At 35.2% G+C, this 21863-nt stretch overlaps 2 protein-coding genes across 2 annotated transcripts; one reads left to right on the top strand and one right to left on the bottom strand.

Annotated features, from left to right (window-relative positions):
• Positions 1-273: 273 nt before the first annotated feature.
• Positions 274-5159, bottom strand: LOC148960402 (uncharacterized). Its single transcript, XM_089115963.1, has 4 exons — positions 5010-5159; positions 3059-3150; positions 1849-2217; positions 274-1506 (listed from the first exon to the last, which is right to left on the bottom strand). The coding sequence occupies exons 2-4, from the start codon at positions 3105-3107 to the stop codon at positions 1334-1336; spliced, it is 591 nt and encodes a 196-aa protein (XP_088972089.1). The 5' UTR covers positions 3108-3150; positions 5010-5159; the 3' UTR covers positions 274-1333.
• LOC135691265 (CCR4-NOT transcription complex subunit 10) lies at positions 5104-21225 on the top strand. The gene is made up of 17 exons (XM_065209078.2): positions 5104-5253; positions 8522-8794; positions 9601-9690; positions 10118-10181; positions 12168-12229; positions 12621-12800; positions 13517-13600; positions 14085-14340; positions 14658-14860; positions 15445-15566; positions 16006-16170; positions 16836-16916; positions 17955-18068; positions 18752-18888; positions 19162-19283; positions 20104-20179; positions 20836-21225. The coding sequence occupies exons 2-17, from the start codon at positions 8552-8554 to the stop codon at positions 21141-21143; spliced, it is 2307 nt and encodes a 768-aa protein (XP_065065150.2). The 5' UTR covers positions 5104-5253; positions 8522-8551; the 3' UTR covers positions 21144-21225.
• The last annotated feature ends 638 nt before the right edge of the window (positions 21226-21863 follow it).

Here is a 21863-nt window from a genome sequence, read left to right as displayed (position 1 = left end):
GTAGCAAATGCAACAATCTTAGCATATGAGTTAAGCAAACAAAATGAATTTTAACTTCCACTTGATAGTTCTTGCAAGCAGACAGCAAGAACTTTTGACTACTGCCTCCTCTAATTACAAACAGAATAAAAGTTTCAAGCAATCTTCAGTTGAATCTGTTATGATCGTTTGAGGTCTTCGTGGGATGTGAAAACAGATTTTGTGTCATATATTGAGTCAAGACACACACACGTCTGTGTATAGAAGACGGACAGAAAAACAACACACTTCAACTACACAAAATTAAAATAATAAAAGAAACGATTTAAAACTCATTTGCTAATGCAAACCATGAAAACGTGACAATGATGCTATCAAATAAAATTATATGTCAACGGTCCTTTAAAATAAAATTCGGAATATTTCAAATAAAGAACAGTTTGTCCGTCAACAAAAATCAAATGCAGGAATGCTGTGACATTCATTGTATTTTTATGTAATTTGTACAGTTAGATAGACGCGTTCGATCTGCTAATATTAAATATTTAATTGGCTTATTAATGTTTCAAATTAATGCTTCATTTCAGGACATTTTAAACTTATATAATATAAAAGAAAGTTTGCGATAGCCAACCGTTAAAATGTGAAAAGCAAGCGTAAATAAAAAAAATATACTGAAAGAAGGAAGCGTTCTTCAATTAAGCGCAATTAATAGATTGCTGATATCGACTGGGGTGGACTGCTAAATACATTCAATACCGGGGATGTGCCAGCCAAATTTGGGTTGAAAATTCTGGGGCAGAATTACATGTTTTGTCTCTATTTTTCCGGCACAGGTATGCCCATTGAAGGACAGGTCAAATAAGGCCAAATAAGGTCAAATTTGTCATGAACATGAAAGTGTTTCCTAATTCAAAGAGCTGTCGAAAGAAGATTAACTTTCCATATCAATTCACAAAATGCGTTATTAGTAAAATTGTTTTTAGGCGATCCGTCAGTTTCCTGTAAATCTTGAAAGGTTTCATGTTTTCAAACTTCACCCCAGGACAAGGTCAGAAAATGTTTTCTGGCAGGCACTTCCACATCATTTCTCTTCAAGGTAGACCCTCAGGTGATATCCCCATTATATCAATTCCGTTTCTTCTAAACTGTCTAAAGTGATACACTATCAACAGTAATCTAAAACAGTCACGTAGAATGGCATTTAAAATCTCTTAGTCATACGCTAGAGCAGCAACATTAAAACCCAACACTATGCTATTTCTATCTTGATGCTTCAATTATTTGTGCTAAAATACTCAGCTATCTTTAAACCAAATGGTGAATGATGTAAAATATAAGACTTTTATAAACTTTATATAAGACGTGAAAGTGCTGGATCGTTGTATTCCTTGGCAATGCGACATTGCCTGCAAAGCAAGAAAATAAAAATCAACGTTGTTAAGCCAAACATGACAGCGAACACCCCGGCTGCCCACAGCCGTCTCTTTAAGGCTTTGCATTCCTCACCACATTTGATTACAACAACTGAAAAATAATAGATTTCCATTAGTGAATTAAACAAAGACACAACAAAACAACATGATGAAAATAATATACTAAAAAACAATCACTACATAGAGTGTTCCAATTGACTTCAAACATTCTCATTATCTCCGCTTCTATGCGCAAGATATGTGGACATAAATGTGGTTGAAAATATATATAAAGGCTAGCTTTAAAGTATGCATATTATAAGATTAAAAATACATCAGCTAAATATCAGCTAGACTTAATTCTCATTTACCAAAATAAATGAAATAAAAGATAAAAGAGAAAGAGCAGCATTGATGGCATGCCCTGCTTTCAAAAACAGATAATATAACAGACCTTGCTCTGGAGTAACTCTTGAGCTCGGTGTTGGCTTGAAAGACGATGTTGATACAATTTTAGTGCTTGCTGCTTGGGAGAAGGAAGATTCGGGAACTGGTTCTGAAGATGATATTTCATGTGAAGAAGGGCTTGGCTCAACTGTAGAGGACTCTGCCATAGATGAGTTGCTTATTGTTGGTGATGCTGAGGGAACTGGGGACGGGTCAAAGCTGGAAGATGGCACTACAAGCTCAGAGCTGGATGATAGTATGGTCCAACTTGGTAAAGGAGATACAGAGAAGGTTGATGAAGCAGTTGGATTCACTGATGTATGCAGGGTGTTTTGAGGAGGTACTTGCGTAGTTGTTGAATTTTTTGCAGCAGCTCCTAAAAGCAAAATGATACAGGTCAAATAGGATATGTATCCAAAACAGTTAAATAGAGAGTCCTCTGTAAAAATTTCAAACCACTAATTCAAAAAGTCTGATGCAAAAAGCTGATTTGATTTCTCATCTGATTGGCTTTCAGCCAACTTTCAAATGATTAATGAGATTGAACAAAAACGAACTCTGTCTAAACCAGGTGCAAATTGGCTAGGAGGCAATATTTGCAAGTACCTTCCCAGCATTGAGATATTAAAACAATTAGGATTCTTCAGAAAAAAATTGAAACATTTTGAGGTATTGGAGAATTCTGTCACAAACTCATACTTTTTGGCAAGCCTTAAAAAGGTTAGACCCTTTGTCCTTATGTAGTTAGATTACAAAACAAAGAGGGCACCATGGTAGTTCAAATTCTAGGACTTGGAGATTTCAGGATAATCAGGACTCTTCCATAGTGTAGAGAGGTAAAGATCTTGAGGTTCTTGCAATTATGAGACTAATTATTGTAAAAAAATTCCTTAAAATTTTATCAAATTTGAAAGCGGCATACCAGATAGATCAAATTAAGGGCTTAAACTAAGTCATTAGAAAGGGGGGTCATTCTTTTCATTGATCCCTCTATCTATGCATTGAATCATCTAATGAAGTATGACTTTGTTTTAAAGATTTAAGTGTCATTGTTTTGTCAGAACCAATCGATGTCTTCAAATAAATGTATACAAGCCAAGATATAGCTGACATTTAGAATGACCTTTCCAAATATTGTGTTGGGTGTTGTTGGTGTTCTCTACAGTAAAGCACAAGAAAATAACTGCCATGGCAAGTTCACTCTTCATGCTACTTACCACTTATCTGCAGAAAAACCAAAATGCCAATCAAGCAGAACTGTGCCATCTTTGTAAATTGTATGTCTTCTAACCAGTTCAGAAAGAACAATGTAAAAATATGTGATAAGAACGAATGCAAATTTTAAAAACTTATATTGTTTATTTTAAATGTTTATTTTATTAGGGTTAACAAAAGCAAAGAAATGACCCAAAATCATTGATGTTTCCAGTCTAGGGGTTTAGTTTGTTAACTCATAATGCATATACTATGTAGAAAAATAAGATATGTCTATGTAGAAAATTTAAATTTCAAATTTAAATTTGTTTTGTTTCATTAACATAACTCTGCAATAATATATTTTATAAATTAAGATTCTATAACTAATGCTAACTTGAAGCAACGAAAGAGTTACATATCTATACATTGTCTAAAAGACAGAGAAAAACTGGAGAGTTATCAAGCCCAGTGTCCTAAATTGAAAGAAGCTGATGGTGGCAGTACCTGGAGAAATAGGAAGGATGTGAGTTCAAGAATTGTTTTGCATACCATTTATTGTGTCATTTTCATTCATAAATATGAAAAGTATTGATTAAATAATTCTTCTAGATATCCAAAGTAACTGATTAATCATATTTTGACACTAGCTGGGGAGTCTCCTTTTGAGGTTGCTGGAAACTTCCACTGTTCCAAATAGATATGTGTCATCAAAACAAAGCTAATACTAATAAGGGTTCACAGCCAGATATGTTCAAATCCTTTAATGCAAAAGGCTTCCAATTCAAGGGCTTTTTATATATCATAGGGTCTGCCAGTAGTATTGCTTCTGTTTGTTGATTCTGATTTTGAAAGATACATCTGGACAAAATGTGTGTTTTGCAGCCCTTGACTGTGCCATATCTGTTTCAATTTCATTTCGCTACCATTCTGAGGTTTATCCTTGAACAACAAGTTTTGTAGTTGGGTTTAACTGATAAGGAAAATGAAAGTGAAACTTTTAAAAACATAAACAATTTTCCTCTTTTTTAAATTATCCATTAAGTCATGGAAAACAGGCATCTTCTTTTGTTTGGGGTCATGTGCTTCTTGCATCATCACCCTGGCCTCAAGCAGGGCATACTGAAAAAGCCAGACCCTAAGACCTCAAGACCCAGGATCCTTAAGTACTAACATTAACAAGGACCCTTAACGCCAGAGGGGTCTTCACCCTGATAAGACATTGATCACAGTTGACTGTCATCATTGCACTGTGAGGACAAATCAACTGTCAAATGCACATTGTCTGGTTTTTACAGTGTGCTTTTAAGCAGTCAGTGGTCACAACTAGTCATATATGAGACTTGTTTCATAAAAGTTGCTTTACAATTGCATGTGATCAATTTTAGGTCAATCGTTAAAACTGCAGCCTAAGGGTCATGACTTGGTGCATCTGTAGCTCAAACCCCCTCCTTCGTCACAACTCAGTAACAGAAATATGAAGCCAATGTCGTAGATACAGTATATTTTCTTGCTTGTAAATCACATAGCTATGATAATACTAAAATGTTTTACGAGCATTTCTGTGTTCAGTCTGGATAAGTGGATATTCTCGCCGAGTTTTCTAATTAGTGGATATTCGAGCTAAGCTTTCACAACTGAAATCTTACAAGTTGTTGAAATTTTACAAGTTGCTGTATTTTACAGGTTGTTGACATTCTTTAGCAAGTGGTGGACTCTTGTCATGAAACATATTCCGTATTTATTTCGTCTCTCGTGAATATGCCTTGTTTCAAACACGTTTTATTACGGGTGATGACATCATCAAACTGTGCGGAAAAACAAACTAGGTACAGAATAAAGAGTGACAAACAGGCGGGCATTGTTTTCAATTAAACTAAAAAGCAATGTAGTAAAAGTTCCTTTAATAAAAACTGCAAACTTAAATATCTCTAAATGCCAAACAAAACGACAAATTTCGATTAATGCGCTTACCTGTTGTATTTCAATCCGCTGAAGACGCGATGACGCACCTTCCTCTTTTCGTGGAAGTAGAATCCAAATGGAAAATGCAGAGCATCACGGGATAGCAATAGATTGTAAACGAGGCTTGATGGCCTAAATGGTGTTGTGGTGATGTGGTTCGCGTGTAAATTTATATGGAGAATGATTGGTTTTCAGAAAAATCTGAAGTCATAATAACTCATGAGAATTGACCCCAAACAATGATTTGTTAAAGGTATATTTTTTATCTTTGAATCTTTGGCGTCATGTTCACACGGGGTTTTGTTGAAGAACATGTATTTTAAAGTAGGTAGTCTTAAACGTAGATATTTTCCTTTGAAAACCAGACTTCTGAAATCACATCATTGTTTTTGGATTGAAAATTGTGCCTATACTTTATTTTAAGTTATAAACATATTTAAAGGCCCTAGCCCTTTTTTCACCCATGTTGCAGACCTGTCAACCTTAAATTTTCAAAACCTGGAGATTTTAGATCTTTCCTGAAGAAAAACAGGGAGATTTGGTCAAAAACAGGGAGATCACAGTAATTCGTTAAGGGAATAAATATACCTGATAAAATGTTGTGCTTTGGCAAACAGTTTATGACATAGTGATCATGAGCAGTATCTTCATAATAACTTTTAGTGCTTTTTCGTTAATCAATAAGCACTAACAAAAAATTGTTGTCATGTGGAAAGTCAATGTGACCATTATATCTTAATTATACCTCTGTAAAAAACAGAAAACATACACAATGGACCTGTCTTTGAAGCATAAGATGCGTGATTTTCGGTGAAGTATCTTCCTAGACATTCTACTATACATCTTTAAAACCGGGAGAAAAATTTAAAAAACCGGGAGACCGGGAGAAAGCAGTCAAAGCCGGGAGTCTCCCGGCAGAACCGGGAGGGTTGACGGGTCTGATGTTGTTGAGGAGGGCTGTGCCCCAGCCTTCAGTTGTTTTTCCAGTAATTTTTTCTCTGTGTGCAGACTGGAAACTTTTGTTTCTTGCGTGGGCAAGTTCACATGCCTGACCGCACGGCTGCGCGCCTGAAATTACGAACTTTTTAAGAAATTTGTATTGTTATTAGTGTGAAATGTATTTAAAGTGCGCAGATGGAAAATTTGAATGCGCGGGCAATATATTGCGGGCTCACGACAAAGTTTCCAGTCTGACTGTGTGACTTAACTCTTCTAATGTATAACAAATGAAAGCTTTGCCAAGTAATGCCTGCTTTCATTTGGATCTGAGACTTGAACAATGGCGTAGCATCCATGTATGCTACGCTTGCAACACAAGCATAAAAAATTCTAGACAAATTCTTAAATTCTTGCAACATTTTTACCGGTAATAAGTATGTTTAATGTTAAAGTCATTGAATAACATATTCTGCAATAAATGACCTCCAGCCTAAACATGCCTATTGGTTATTTTTCCAAGAAAGCAGATTGCTACAAAATTGTGATATTTGAGTATCTGAGATACTGAAGCCCCTCCACATCACTCTTTTTGCCTGTCTATTTTTTTCATCGATGATAAAAAGAAACATGTGATGCTCCAGTGCAGCTTCAGTGCTGCTCATGTACAGCTTCTGAAAGAAGTTAGAATTTTCCGGACTGGAGCTTGCGGTCAGCCTGAGCGCAAGCTTTCCCAAATATTTTATAATCCTCAACATTTCCAGCCTCTATAAGCTACTTTTTGCAAATATTTTTTGCGTGATATATTATTTCAGATCTTATCATTTTGCTTTTTTGACTTTTTGTGACTATGAAAAAGAGAAAAATTTTTGGCATAGTCTATTTGTCATGATCTGCATTCCGTCATTCAAGTCATGAGGCTTGCCAGTATAGTCAGATTTTATGGACCAGAGCATGCAGTAGACCCAAGCGCAAGCTTTCTGAAACTTTACACATGAAAGCATCTTCAATGCTAACAACTCTAACAGCTCAGAATTTTCACTTTTGTCAACTATGAGAGTAGAAAATGAGCAGAAACTTGTGCTCCTGTCTGCTTATAGGCTCTCCTGTGAGTTAACAATTTTGCAATGTGGAGAGTTCCTCCATGCCGGAATCCCCAGATGCATTAAAGCATCAAAAACGTCCCACAAAATCCTTTTCTATGTGATCTTGCTTTTAAATTCTTACATTTAGATGGTACCTTCCTTGACAAAAATGATGGCTTACAGGGTGGGACACTTCATACAAATTATTTTGCTGGCCATGCCTGTTATTTCTAGAGAAAAAATGAACATAAAGTACCACAGGATTCTCAAACCTGAGCATATTTTCGAAATCAAAATCTATAATCAAGATTACCTTGAATTACCGCTTGTATCTATAAAAAGCTGAAATTACAATTTTATTTATTCAACATAAACTTATATGATATGTTACCACATGCCTAACTTCTTCACTCACACTACATCACTAGACTTGAAATATATGACAAATGATACAGGGAGACTATGTCATGTATCATCACAAACAGAACTTGAACAAAAATAAAAACATAAGCTTTGAAATTGGTCAAAAGTCAAGAACAAATTAAGAACTAGTAAAGGCTGAGCTACAGTAAAATGTAATTTAGAACCATGTTTTGTAACCCCTTTAAACAATTTCCTTAATAGTAATACCCATAAAAAATTTCATCTTATAAAGGAGGAGTTTTTATACCATCCAGTGTTGCTTTTTCAGTAAATTTACAAACTTGTTGACAAATAAAGGACACAATATAGAATGTCTCACTCACTTTATTAGTCTTTGTTATATGAGGCTTATGATTGCACATGCACACCTCCACACAGGCCCAGATACAAAACAAAGAACTTGCCATAAAAATTTCTTGAAAATTGCTTGTTTCAAAGATTTCTGAAGCAGCAGACAAATTCAAGGCAGATCTGTAGTTTTTGAAGGTGCTGTTAGAGTATTCACGTTAGTTAGAGAGTTAGATTATTTAGCAACGGCTTCAAAAAGTAATTAACCAAGGGGTTGCCAAGGGGGTGTCAAGGGGTTGCAAAGGGGGAGTAATCTGCAATCAACACCTGATACTTTATTAACTGTCAAAACTCAGCGATTTCAAAGCAGTACCCAGTTCTTGACAACAGGAATGAGTAACAACCAATTAAAAAGTGGTTCGCATTGGACATGCAAAGTAATCAAGACATGCAAAACGCTGCACACAGCCCATTTTCATATTACAAAGATTGCTTTATTGGCAAATGAAGCCTCATCAACCCCTCTCCCCCCCACCCCCTAGACCACACTAGCTTGTAACTGCACTGCTTACACCCTAACAAGTTAGGAACAAATTAAAAACAATACAGCCTGAACTTCAATTTGCTGGTTTTTAAAAAAGAGTGTGAATGGCAGAATGACAAAGAGGGGAATGCATTTTATGAATGCCCTTTCAGAATGGATTATGTTGCTATGGAAGTGCCACAAATTATTGGCGAAAACCATTCAACATTAAGAGGCTTAAACTTTAACTATCAAATCTCCAACAGGTGAACAAAGACCCCATCAATGGTTTTAAAATGTCCGATCAGGCAAGGGACAACACAGCTGACAGTGAGCAAGAGAAGCAACTCTCACACCAAGCATTGAATGAATTCAAGAATTCAAAATTTGATGAATGTCTTGGGTTTCTCAAAAAGCTTGGTGAACTGAGGCCAAATGATTCCAGAATTTTGTTAAACAAAGCTATCACAGAATTCTATCAGTCAAACTGTTGTAAGACAGATGAGTTGAGGAAACAAATAGGAGTTGTAAAAAAGCAGGTATGGTAACATGAATTATTATGTAAATGATTATAAACATGAATTAATTGAAACAAAGGAGACCTACCTTCTCGTAAAGAAGTTTCTACACATTTGGTGTACTACCTGCAGTGATTAGTATATTGGGGGCAATTTCCCGTCCAATTATATGAATTGATAAATGAAGGAATATGAAGGATTGGCAGATGTTTTTTTATTCCTTTTGTTTCTAAAAATGTGATAATTTGAAAGGAATTTGAAACTGAAATGTCAGTGATGAATAAATAAAATATTATGTAATGTGTTAAAGGGCTAAACATTATGATTTCCTTATAATGATGGTTACATAATGTTTTCATATAATAAAATCATATTATGAAGTCATAAAACGAAGTCATATTGTAAATGTCAGCTTAGCAGCTCTTGACCTACAGTTTCTGAATTTTCTTCCCTTTAATGTCCTGTTTCTTACAAGCTTTATAAATTTTTGCACTATACGAATTAACAAGGTCTTAAAAAACTGAAAATTTGAGAGGTTTTTGAAGTGATTGTATGTGAGCCATGATAGTCTTTTCAGTAGGCTATTTGAAGATAAGCTTTCTCAGAAATGCCAGCTGGAAGTGAAACGTGTAAACTTGTCCTATGACAGTGTGGGTAGTGTCATTGTTAGTTTATTAGTTAAAAACAAAAACTTCTAACATAATCTTAGCTGCAATTTTATAAGGTTGTTTTAAGAACAACCCCATAAACTGCAACACAACCTTTGGGATGAAGATTATTCTTATTGCCTATTTTTGAATTTAAAAATTATGTTTTGTTTCCTATAGCTATCTCAAGCAGCTGGAGGTACAAGTGATGAGTTGGAGAACCTATCACTGTGTTTCCTTTTGTACAATGAGGGAATAATTCACTACCATGTAGGTTAATTTCTAGTAGTACTATTGTACCAAAGGAGGAGTTCCATATTTGGAACTACACATTGAAGACTTGATTTTTTCCCTCTTCCCTGCTTACCTTTCATGTTTTAATCCAAATCCTTATCCAATATATATTGGCCAAGTTTTACTTTTCATGTTACTACACTGAAGAATGTTAATAGCTCAGAAAAATCTGAATGAAACAAAGCTTAAATACTGGATACTAATTGTATTTCACACAAACTTTTTATTTTCTCTTTCTCAATTTAAGAGTCCATCCTGTCTTATATTTTAGGATACATTAATTATAATTGCTGTATACAAATACAATAATTCAAGAATGAATAATTAACAGAAATTCTACCTGTCATGACTGGAAAGATTTGTTCAAGGAGCTTGGTTGATGTTATCATACTTATTTTTCTAGCTCAAACAGCCAAAGACTGCAATTAATATAATTGAGAAACTATTCAAAATTATAGAACCTTTAGGTAGGTTCCTATTTTGAGTTTGTTTGGCTCTCTTCAGTTCTGTCAGGGTTTATAAATTTAGTTCACTCTTTCATGACACATAAAGGATCATAATCACAGTCCTGGTAATATGAAATTAGTTGGAATGCTGGTAATCCCATGCTTTGAAAAGTTTAGGTGTGTAATACACCAATTTGACTTACGGCCTCGTTTTGAAAAATTCTTCGAATTCTTTTGTACAAAATTTTCGACCTCAGATTTGGATTGACAGCAATGATTTTAGTCTACTTGTAAGTTTTCATTATGATATTGCTCACGATATTGATTTTATGACGACATAAAGATGAAAATTTTATAAAGGATTTGACCGTGATTGGCAACTAGGGGGGTAAAGTTTCCCCCCTAAACGATTTTTGCGGTAAAATCCCTTACAGGTTTTCAAACTTCATTTCTCTGTAAAATCTAAAATACAAGTTAAAACAATATGAAAAATGGTATCCCGCCTAAAATTATGACGATAAAACCAAATCTGAGCTTAGAAAAGTCGTATAACCAAGTTTGGAGAAATTTCCAAAATGAGGTGGTAAGTCGAATTGGTGTATTGCGTGCAATTGTGTGTGCTTCACAAAACAGAGACCTTCATGATTTTTTACGAAGATCTGATGTAGCCACTGAAATGTATAACATGTGTATTTCAAGGCTGTATCACTGTTTGAAAATGTGTATGAGGTTTTTAGATACCAAACAATTGTTACAGGATTATAGAAGAAGTTTTCTGTTTTTGTATGAGAACAGATTTGAATCGATCTGTCTAAATTTTGTTTTCCGATTGAAACTCTCAAAAATTGAGTTATTGGATCCCATTTCAAAGTAAAGTCATTCAAAATAGAGTCAGTGAAATTGGGAACATATATATTGGGAACAGAAAAAATATTCATGGTCATATGTATTAGGTACAGCAAAAACAGAGGCATTCAAAATGGAGTCATTCATTCTCAGTTTCAAAAAGAGCTTGAACCAATGATATGAGAATGAATAAACATGCAATATTGAATCACTTTTATTTTCATTTGACCAAAATAGAGTGGACTGGAGTATTGGAAACGGTTCAATAAAAATGAAAATAGAGGCATACGAAGCAGAGTGATGGAAAAGTGCTTCAGAGGGTGATTATGCCCCCCTCCTTAAATGCTTCCAAGATAACTCACACAAAAGAAATTAAAAAACTACTGTAGGGAAAATTTACAAGATTTGAATGCAAAAAAAGTGAAAAAAGGAATTGTCAGTCAAAATGTGGTGCTGAGTGTGCAATTAAAAGCATGTCTGGGAAATTTCAGGCATCTGTGGAAGTGTGTGCCTGTGTTGGCACACATAAAATTACTAGGACTGTTATCATTTATTTTTCAAAATTGTAGTTTTCCAAGATAACAAACTAATTCTCTTTGTTGCACTGCTAACACCATATCTATCTGCATATTAATTCACCAGGCATATGTAACTCAGGCATGTGGCAACTATACATTGTATCGTTTGCTACCTAGCTTCCGAAGGTAGTTTTAGGACATCAAGCAGTGTCTTGGTCCTTCCCCTGTAACCACACCTCATGATTTCTACACCCAGAATTACAAAGAGCTGGTGACTCTCCTCACTGAGAAAGTTTTGTCATGTCAAGAACTCAAACCATGGACTCTTGGGTCTGTAGTCAGCTCCTCTAGCAACTGAGCCATCCTCGCACAAAATTTCAAATTAGTACCTTGCTGAAGGTTATGGTTAAAAAATTATAGAAATGCTGAAAATCTGCACTAAGTATTACAAATCACATCTAAATCCTGTCACTAGTATAGAATGGTCAATCAAAGCCTTGATTAGGCCTAAGAAAAAACCTTTGCAGTTATTTTGGTCATCAATGTTTTGATAATTAGACTCTAATAACTTTTGAATAAATGTATTTATCTATTTTATCCAACTTCACACTTTTATTATAACAGCAATCCTTTTTCTTTTTAGATGACCATCTTGCTGTGAAAGTCTGCTTTTTTCTTGTTGAATTGTATCTTTCAACATTCAAGGTAAAATTACTCACTCAGTATTAGTTTTATATCATGTTTTTATTGATAAACATACACCCCTTGGTTGGGCCCTTTGCCTCTATAGATTAAAAAAGGGTTACTGTAATCCCTTGCTTCATCCTCTAAAATGTTTATTACTGAAATAATTATTTTGCATGTAAGAGTTTATTCTTTCAAGAGTGATGTTGCTTTATTTTATTAGGAGTATGTAGCTTTATCTTCAAACGATAAAGAGCCAAGGCACTTTAAATATTCTTGAAATTCATTTGTTACGTGAAAAATTATGATTTTGAATTATTAAAAAGATTCACAGTTTCTTAATGATTATAACATTAAACTTTAAACAGTTTCAAATCAACAAGTCTGATAATGATTTTCTAATTTATTTCAGACTGATCAAGCAAATGGGATGCTGAAGTATATAGAAGATGTATTGTTTGCTCCAAAAACCTTCAGTCATCTTCAGTCAAATGACAACAAACAGCAAGGTGATAATGAGAACAGCCAGTCAGTTTCTCAGTCTACAACCAGCAAAGAAATGCCCGAGGAATTCAAAATGCATATATATATGGTAATGTTGAACTCCATTTTCTATGAAGATTTTTTTATATGTAGCGTAAATCCTCAAATTTCCCCCTATCAAAAAATCCCCCCTTTGAATAAGCCCCACCCCAGAACTACAAATTTTCAATAAGCCCCTGCTTAAATAAGCCCTTTCTTCTACCATAAATCCTTGAATTGGCCTCCCTCGATTTGTTGATTTTTGCCATCTGAGGGGCTAATTTGAGGATTTACAATAATTATTATGCATAATATATAATGTGTCTGTTGCCAACCACTGAGATTACTAAAAATTACAGTCCTGGACATTTTTTATTATTGAAAAGATCACAGTACCTCTACACTCTCTATAAATTCTTCCACCATATATAAATGAAAGGGGGGAAATGATGTCTGCAATCCACCAAGGGAAAAACAGAAACAACATAAATTCAATACTAAAACAGTTGCCTGATGATCTCATTAATCGTGAAACTCGGAGTGGCAACTTAAAATTGTCCTGTTCTATACACAAACAGCTCTTCCTATACATCATTGAGTATTTATGACAGAACGGTAAAACTGTTATTCTTCTGATTCAATGCTATGTGTGTGGGTTAATTTGTTATACCAGCATTCAATATGTCAGTGCTGACATCTCTGCTATTGAAACCCATTTTTTAGTATGACAGTGGTTTTGAGATATAATTTAAAATCGAGCTCATTTATTCATTTTGTTTTCTGTAGGCAAAGGCAAAAATGTATTTAATTAGAAAGGCTTTGAAAGAATGTAAACGTGAGATCAAATCTGTTCTAAACATGAACGCAAATGTAAGTATTGGTTTATTTCTTTTTTAAATTAGATAAATTATGTCATATATCATATTTTACTACTTCATATGAGTGTTTCATGTCTAATCACGATCAGCTAAACTTTACTGAGTCAGTAACAAAATTATGGAATAAGCCATCGCATGGGTGGTATTAATAATCCTAGTATATTTCCATACCTTTTTGGTTTTACTGCATACACACATTGATTTGTTGGAGGTAGTTGTGTAATTGACAATGTTATGGTTACGTTAAAAAGACCTCACATCTCGTCAGCATCATATTTATATGATAGTCTTAACTGACACTCCAGTGTAGAGTGTTTCTAGTTTTCAGAAGAGATTAAGATTGGATGTGGTATTCTTATTGGAAAATGTCTCTTTTTCACTATTTTATGGGAGAATGTTTAGGTCTCGATGAATTCATTTTTCTTTTTCCTCTATCAAATCGTAGGTAACGATTGCTGATTTCCCCTTTCTTGTAGAACTCAGATGCATTGTTTCTGAAAAGCAATTACGAATATACTCGAGAAAACTACCCCAAGGCGATCAAATTACTTAACAGTGTGCCATTGCAGACAATAGTGGCAATGCGAGGACAATCTCTTGTCACCCTTTACTACAACAATATGAGTTGTATTCATTTCAAATTGAGGAAATACAACCTTGGCATATTCTACGCCCGAAAAGCGTTGGAGGAAAATATATTAGCAATGAGGAGTCTACCATCAATTGAAAAAAGTATGTTTTAATGTTTCTATTGTGCTTCATTGAGAACACATGTGATCTGGTATCCCAGTATTTCACACAGTCTGCAATTTTTTTGCGAGCACAACGAGCATGTAATTTAACCATGCCTCTTCAAAGCTGCAAGAGATGAAGCAGGCAGTCGCGTTTCTAAAAAAGAATTCGTGGTGTGTCATGAGTGAAAACTGTAATGTGGATTTTACCTTGCCTTACGTAGCATTAGACCTGGCCTCTTTTCTCGTTCTTTGCCTGGTATATTTTTTGTAAGAACCAGCAAGGATAGTTTAATTATGTGTAATTCTCCACTTTAGATCATCAGTTATCTGGACGGCCCCTGCAGACATTAGCCATGAACAAGAGAAGTGAGATTATGTACAACATGGGCGTTCAACTGTTATTTGCAGGTAGACCTGTGGCTGCATTCGATTGCTTCATGGAATCAAATGATCTATTCGAGTGTCACCCAAGGTTCTGGCTCAGACTCGCTGAGTCTTGCATCATGGTCCATCAGCAGGTAATCACAAGGAACGTTTATTTAGTTGTATTACAAAGAGAAACCAAGAAGAAACTTTCGCAAAGTTTACTATTCTTTTCAGAGCCATGACCTTTGAAGTTAAGCAAAGATTAAGAAAACAAGATGGAAATGTAACTCTAATTCTAGGCCAAAATTAAATTTCAACTTTATTACCAGAATTCTACCATAGAGTATATAACTTTTATGAATTTTTTTGATACAAAATTTAAAAATGGCTTTTGATAGACAAAAATTTTCAAACATATTGGAGCTTTTCGTCTGACATTCTTCAGAGTACAAAACGCAAGAATAATGATTAAGCTATAGAATATGTATACCCAGTTGTTGATCCAAATAGGCCAACCAAAAACTGAACATATAAATATTAAGCAGATATTTGGTCGTTTTTCCATCCAGCAGTTTTAAAGTTGATGCACATGAAAATGGCAAAACCGCCATTCCATTTGCATGTAGACAGTCCATTTTCAACCTTCGACTTTATTGGTAATATTTTCTATAGGCAAGCGGCCATGATTTGGCAATAAATTTGGATGATACTAAACTTTTTCTTCTATTATCGCCAGTTTCAAAGGGACATTATCAGAAGTCCGGTCAAGAAAAGCAGCTATGTTCGCGGCGTGATAGGAGCTGGCACACACAGGAAGATAGTCTTATCCCCTGTTCACGACGTTAACAAAATTCATAGGTAAATAAACACTACATTTTGTAAAATTCAAAGCCAATCATTGCCAAATAAACTAAAAGTTTTTTCTCCTAACAATTTTACATTGAATAATTGACTGCTAACAATCTTGATATGATGATGAAAATCTATCTCCATTTTTATTGTGTCACCAAATGCTTTCCATTAGTAGTGCAAAAATTTCTAACAGAAAGAGTTTTGTTGTCAAAAACAAATTTTATTATGTATTCATCTTCAATAGACTTATCACCCCAATCACTACCAATTTATAGCGTAAAGGTTGGGCGCCATTATCGACTTTTAAAGTTTCCTCTAAAGATTTCTGCAGTTGTTTTACACATGGGTCTCCTGTTTGACTTAGTGAATGTTTACTGCCTATTCAGTTCAAAGATTTGGTGTTTTGGTTTTTTATAGCAACATTCAATTGAATATTCTGTTTCAGACACGAAAGTCAGTCTTCAGCGATGCCAGCTCCAACAATAGAATTCGGAAGCATTTGTTTATCTAATGCGATGAAACTGCTGCCAAAAGCAACTGACATTGATGATGCCTTTCGGCAGCTAGCAGCATCGATGCAGGAAGCAGAAGGTGCCGAAAAAGAGAAAGAGTAAGTTTTTTTGTAGCTGCCCAATGGTACCTGAATATTTTTCCTTATTCAATGGCGAACAGCATGTGTGTTTAGGTCTGGAGTGTGGTAAAAATCAGTGGCTCTAATAAGATATCATGCGTTCTTTATAATAATAATTGTAATAATAATAATACTTTATTGAAAGTCATATTGATTTTAGCTTTGCTCAGTACCCTGTCTGCAAAATTTATTTTATTAAACGTGGTTACTCTTTAACCTTTAGTTGCTTATATTTGCCTCTTTTATCATCATGCCTTAAATCTTAAAGGGTTTTTTCGGTTTATTGTAAAGAATGAAGTAACCTATTTTCAAGCATCAAACCAAAGTAGATTAAGGTTAGTGGTAACCCCAGAGCTGTGACAATGTCGTCGTTTTAACTTTCTTGTTGTAGAAGAACAAAGAACTGCTGTTATTGAATTGACTGCGCTATTCCCCGTATTTTTGTCAAATAGCCTGCACAGTGACGTCAGTTTACAACAGTTTTATGTTAAAAGAACGGTTTGATAATTAAAAGTACTGAAGCTTGCCATTCCTCCAGTTTGTGTTTGGTATAGCAACAGCAAAATCAGAATTTACCGGTAAACCACACTTCCCTCTCATGTCTAAAATAACCCATTAACAGTCTTTTTTGCTCCTCTCCTTAGAAAATCTTTTGCTCTTGGTGCACATTTGGCTAAAGACCTACCAGGCGAACCGATATCTATTCAAGAACTCCACAAAATGAGGTGCTTATTTATCACTCAGTTACATCTTTATTCATTAGGACCTAGCAACACAGTGACGTATTTGCGTATTTGAAGGGGGCAGCTGGGGCAGTTGCCCCTCCTTCAACGAGTTGAAGCAAGTCTGGCGCCTTTTCTTTGGAAATTGTGCGCCCCTTTTGAAGAATGGGAATCTGGTGAAAAAGTTTTTGAGACCGATAAGTTAATTTGCTTCAAGGATTACCTCAAAGTTATGATGTTTATTCCGAAAATGGATCTAATCTTTGTTGTATACAGCGTACTCTCGTCATCAATTTTTGAAAATTTTTCAGCGCCCCAACTACCAACTGCCCCTTCTTCAAATTTGCTCTGGATCCGCCCCTGTAGCAACATGCTACAATACTGTATACGGTATAGATAGGACCTTCAAAAGGTGTTGCAAGCTTGAAAACCCTGGGAAATGTTTAGTTTCCGGTTAGAATAACAGTTACAGCACCCTCTCCCCCGAAACATTGGTAAGCTGTAGAGTGTAATATCATAACTGTATCAGAGGCGAGTATTTGGCAGAATTGACACTCTGAGATTTATATAAAACAACATTGTTTGAAGGTTAAGAGGGTCCTAGGCATTTGACAAAATTCTGTGCAATACACAATGATTTTCACAGTAGCCGTCTGAAAGCGTGTATAAAGTTATTAAATAAATTATGTTCCGGATTTCAAAATACCGTTTTCTATTTGATTAATTAAAAATATCTATTTTATTCTATTAACAATAAACTACTACTATCATTTAGGCCTGTGTTATCTGGGCTGTTTAGACTATTAATAATATTCAAATACAAAGAACATTTATTAGCAGTCAAAACACTATTGATTTTTACGGACAAAAAACTAAAAACTTGCCGAGTAACATGCATATGAAAGAACGCGTCTCCCTTTTCATTAACTCGAGAGGTTCGGTAAATGCATTTAAAATACAACAACTATAAACCATCTATACAGGAGTACATTTTTTGTCCCAAGTTTCCCTTCATTTGATTGATGTGCCTTTCTTTTTCAGGCTTTCCGTCATCGCATGTCGTGCCTATATATCGCTCGGTCTTGGTGACCATGTCAAGTCGCTAGATTATGCGAGAGAGCTACTTTCCCAGTCGATGCTGCCGGGGGCCTACAAGTAAGTCGAAGCACTGAACAACGTTGTCCTTTAACGTTTAAAACAAAATGGCTTTAAAAAGCAATCATTTTGAAATATACTAAACTTTTCGTCTGACACTCTTCAGAGCATAATGTGTCAGCATATGGATCGAAAACTCTTAAGCTAGAAAATATCTATAACCAGTTTCGGATCGAAAAAGGCCGATCAGAAAGGAGGGCACATAAATGTTAAGGTTGCCCGAGCAGGGCCACTTGCCTATTGAAAATATTACCAATAGGACCCAAAATAAACCTTCTGTCTACATGAGGTTTTTTCAGTTAAATATGAAAATACTGTTGATTTGGTTCATGGCATGTATTTCTAAACATACTACCTATAAATCAATGATCCTGCAACCGAAAGACATAATACTGCAAATTATTGTTTATATTCAAAGTTTCAGAATTCTCAAGAATTTTTCCCTGTCGAAAAACCCCCGTAAGAATGTTTGCTGTGTATCTCTTTTGGGTAGCACACAAGAGAGCTTAATAGTGATGATATGATAAAATCCCTTAAGGAACATCTGCAGAGATAAACATGTGGGGGCACTATTTTACCCCTGTCTTTTACTCGTTTTTTCTGTTGTAAAATAGATCACTTTGACTGTGTCCAAAGCTTTATGTCTGAGGTTCATAATTTGTTTATTATTGCTTGATTCTTAGATACCTTGGACATTTATATGCAGCCGAATCGTTGATAAAATTAGACAGAATTTCAGAAGCTATCGCAGAATTATCACCGGAAAAGATTACAGACATCTCAACGTCTTTGGAGTCTAACCCAATAGATTCTAAAAAAGGTATACTGACATCCACTACAATTAACTTCAGTTTAAGAATGTTTTTTTGAACGTCAAGTTCACCTGTATTTGACCTTTTAGTTTACTCTGGGAAATTTATCCCAGTAGGCCAAGATAAATATTTTCTTAACAAGTCCTTGATGCTACATTAGTAATGATACACAATATTATACAAAGTAATGAGTGATGATACACACTGCTTATTAAGAAGAACTCCAATCAAATTGTGAGCAAGCAATGAAACGTTCTCACTGATTCAGCGTTTCTTTGCAGAGCAAAAGAAAGAATTATTCCCAAACAATGTACAAGAGGCTCGTGCTGTGATGTACATCAATCTGGCATGCGCTTGCAGTCTCCGAAACGAGTTTGACAAAGCAAAGCGAATGCTTCAACAGGTATTTTCAACGTTTTACTTCGCCGAGCTCGCGATCTTTAACAAACATCAAATGTCCTTCCACTTAAGGGATACACTACATAGCCGAGGCCCTTGTCCCGAATCAGTTTCCACTTACTTGATCTTATCTGGCAGCCTGCGCTATTTGTTGGTCGACGTATTGCAATAGTCTAAGGATTAAGATTCTAAGAAGTAAGTTACGCACAATAAGCTGCTTCATCTTTAAAGAAAGGCTAGGAAGATTTCACACTGTGAGGAAAGTTCCATGAGAACGACTTTATATTGTGAATATAAGCAAAAGAGTTCATTTTTTGAATGTTTCTGTTGGATGTGTTCCTCATGATTTTTTCAAAAAAATGTGCCGTGGATCAAAAAAATTCTAAAAATACTGAACTAGCATGCAGCCTAGCCTACGCCCTATGTCAAAGTATTACTGGTGTGGTTAATAGTAAATGGATTCTTTTACACATGACCAAAGAAACTTGAGCGACATACTTCTTTCGGTTTCTGACAGTACTCGCCCTTGACTTGAAATGTAACCACGATATAATTTTATCCTTCATGCATACTTAGTTTATTTATAAAGGTACTAATATGTCGCTTTTAGCAGCATATATTTGAAAAAGTGACATTTCTGTCTCTGCTGTTGGTAGGCTTCTATTTGTGCTTAAAAAGCTATTGGTTTTTAGTTTTATCATGACAAAAAGTTCTTAAAACATCTTTTCCTGTTGATAATATGGTTGTGTATATCACAATTGCAACTAGATTTAGTTCACGGTTAAATCTTCAACTGAATAAGCATATTTTTTTTGTCATTGTAGCTTGTGAATTCAAGAATTCCAGATTTCATTTCTACACATGCGATTTTGCTCTCAGCCTACATAGAGCTGCAAACAGGTTTGTACTTGTTGAAAAGTTGTTGAACAAATTCAACATTTTTTGGCCTGAGGCCTAATTTTCTAAAAAAATTTGCAAAAAATCGTGATACGAAAATTAATAAGTATATCCGTTATTTGCACACGCGGCTATAGTTTTTCAAATATACGCAAAAAGGATTATTGCAATTTTCTATGCTTGCGATATTTCATTCGTTACTGGTAGAGTAACCATTTTTCACAATAAAACCTACTTTCTAAATGTTTTGGTCACCCTCCCACGACTTGTTAAATTGCTCAAGAATAGGCCTCAAGAGCCCCCATTAGGGCCCGCTGCCTTGTTTATGCTCAATTACGTCAGAGGACACTGAATCGTAAAAAAACATTATGGTCTCACAGGCAGGACCATCTTAGTCTCTTAGTCTCTATAGCCTCAACAAGCGGTTAAGAACGAACATACAATTGTCATCTAAAGAATTTTTCTCAGACAGTTTTTGTGTGAAAATTTTCGTATCTTTTTTCTTTTGTTAACATTGTCAATTGCTTTCAAAACTTGAGTAAGGGCTTTAAAAACACGGTATGCACATCCTTGCCAGTATGTGCCTTTTTCTATAATTGTTTTGCTCTCAAAAAATAGAGGCGACATTTCTAAAAAAATGCATTCTTCATCTGCTTTAGGAAACATCGGTACTGCTTTGGAAGTTATCAAACGCGGGGAAGTTTTACCTTCCGGTCGACTAGTGGACCGAATCGATGCTGCTCGGCAGACACAACTGCAGCAACAACAACATCAACAACATTTTTACCAAGGCCAGATGATGCAAGGGAGCCAGTACCAAACACATCAAATGCAACCCATACAGCCACCACAACAGATGTCGTCATCGCAACAACGGCCTTTCGCTGCTTTGCAAGGCTACCCGACGTCTGGTCACAGATCTCTTTTCGGTGAAGACTCTCTAGGGTCCTTGCAAAGACCATTTTAACATGTTTTTGCATGTCACACGCTTAGTTTTGTATAGAGCTTGACTCATTTGCAAAATAGATGTTATTGATACAAAAAAACTATTTGTTTGTTTCCTTCTGCATACTTGATGTTCGACCAACACGTGGATGACCCCAATAGACACAGCGGCCTTTTCCCACAATTAAGTCACATTTCTTGACAACAAATTGAAGAATCGCTGTTGCAAAGATTCTGCTGCCACGTGGTGAGATAATTTGGCTTTGAAATATTTTTTTGGATGCGATTTTTTGATGAAAATATCACGTGACATTAAAATGTATTACCAAATGCGGAAGAATTTAATTTACAAAATGTGTTTGCACAAGAATAAAACGCTGTTCTGACACTTATATTTCAAAAAACTGTAGTTTAATTGGCAGGAATGATAAAAATTTGACTGTACTTGAGAGAAAGTGAATCGGACTTATAATTGACTGGTCGATAAATAATAGAGATAAACTTTGAACCAGTACAAAACCAAGCCTGCATATAAGTTACAACAATTACTGTGAGTCAACTACGAATAGTGATAGGACCATGCGAGTTAAGACTTGAGAAGAAAGTTTTAGTGATCAAAAATTTAGATTTGGTTGTATGAGCTATAAAACAGTTTTGTGCAACATGGGTGGTAAAAATGGCATTCCCTGTTGAAGAATACAGTCCCCTTACACTTCGTATGACAGGGAAGGTAACAAGATGT

This window comes from Rhopilema esculentum, chromosome 4 (assembly GCF_057945365.1).
Source record: "Rhopilema esculentum isolate cy_ngs chromosome 4, ASM5794536v1, whole genome shotgun sequence".
Classification (NCBI taxonomy): Eukaryota; Metazoa; Cnidaria; class Scyphozoa; order Rhizostomeae; family Rhizostomatidae; genus Rhopilema; species Rhopilema esculentum.
Note: the sequence above shows the minus strand (reverse complement) of the source record. Positions and strands in the feature narration are given on the sequence as shown.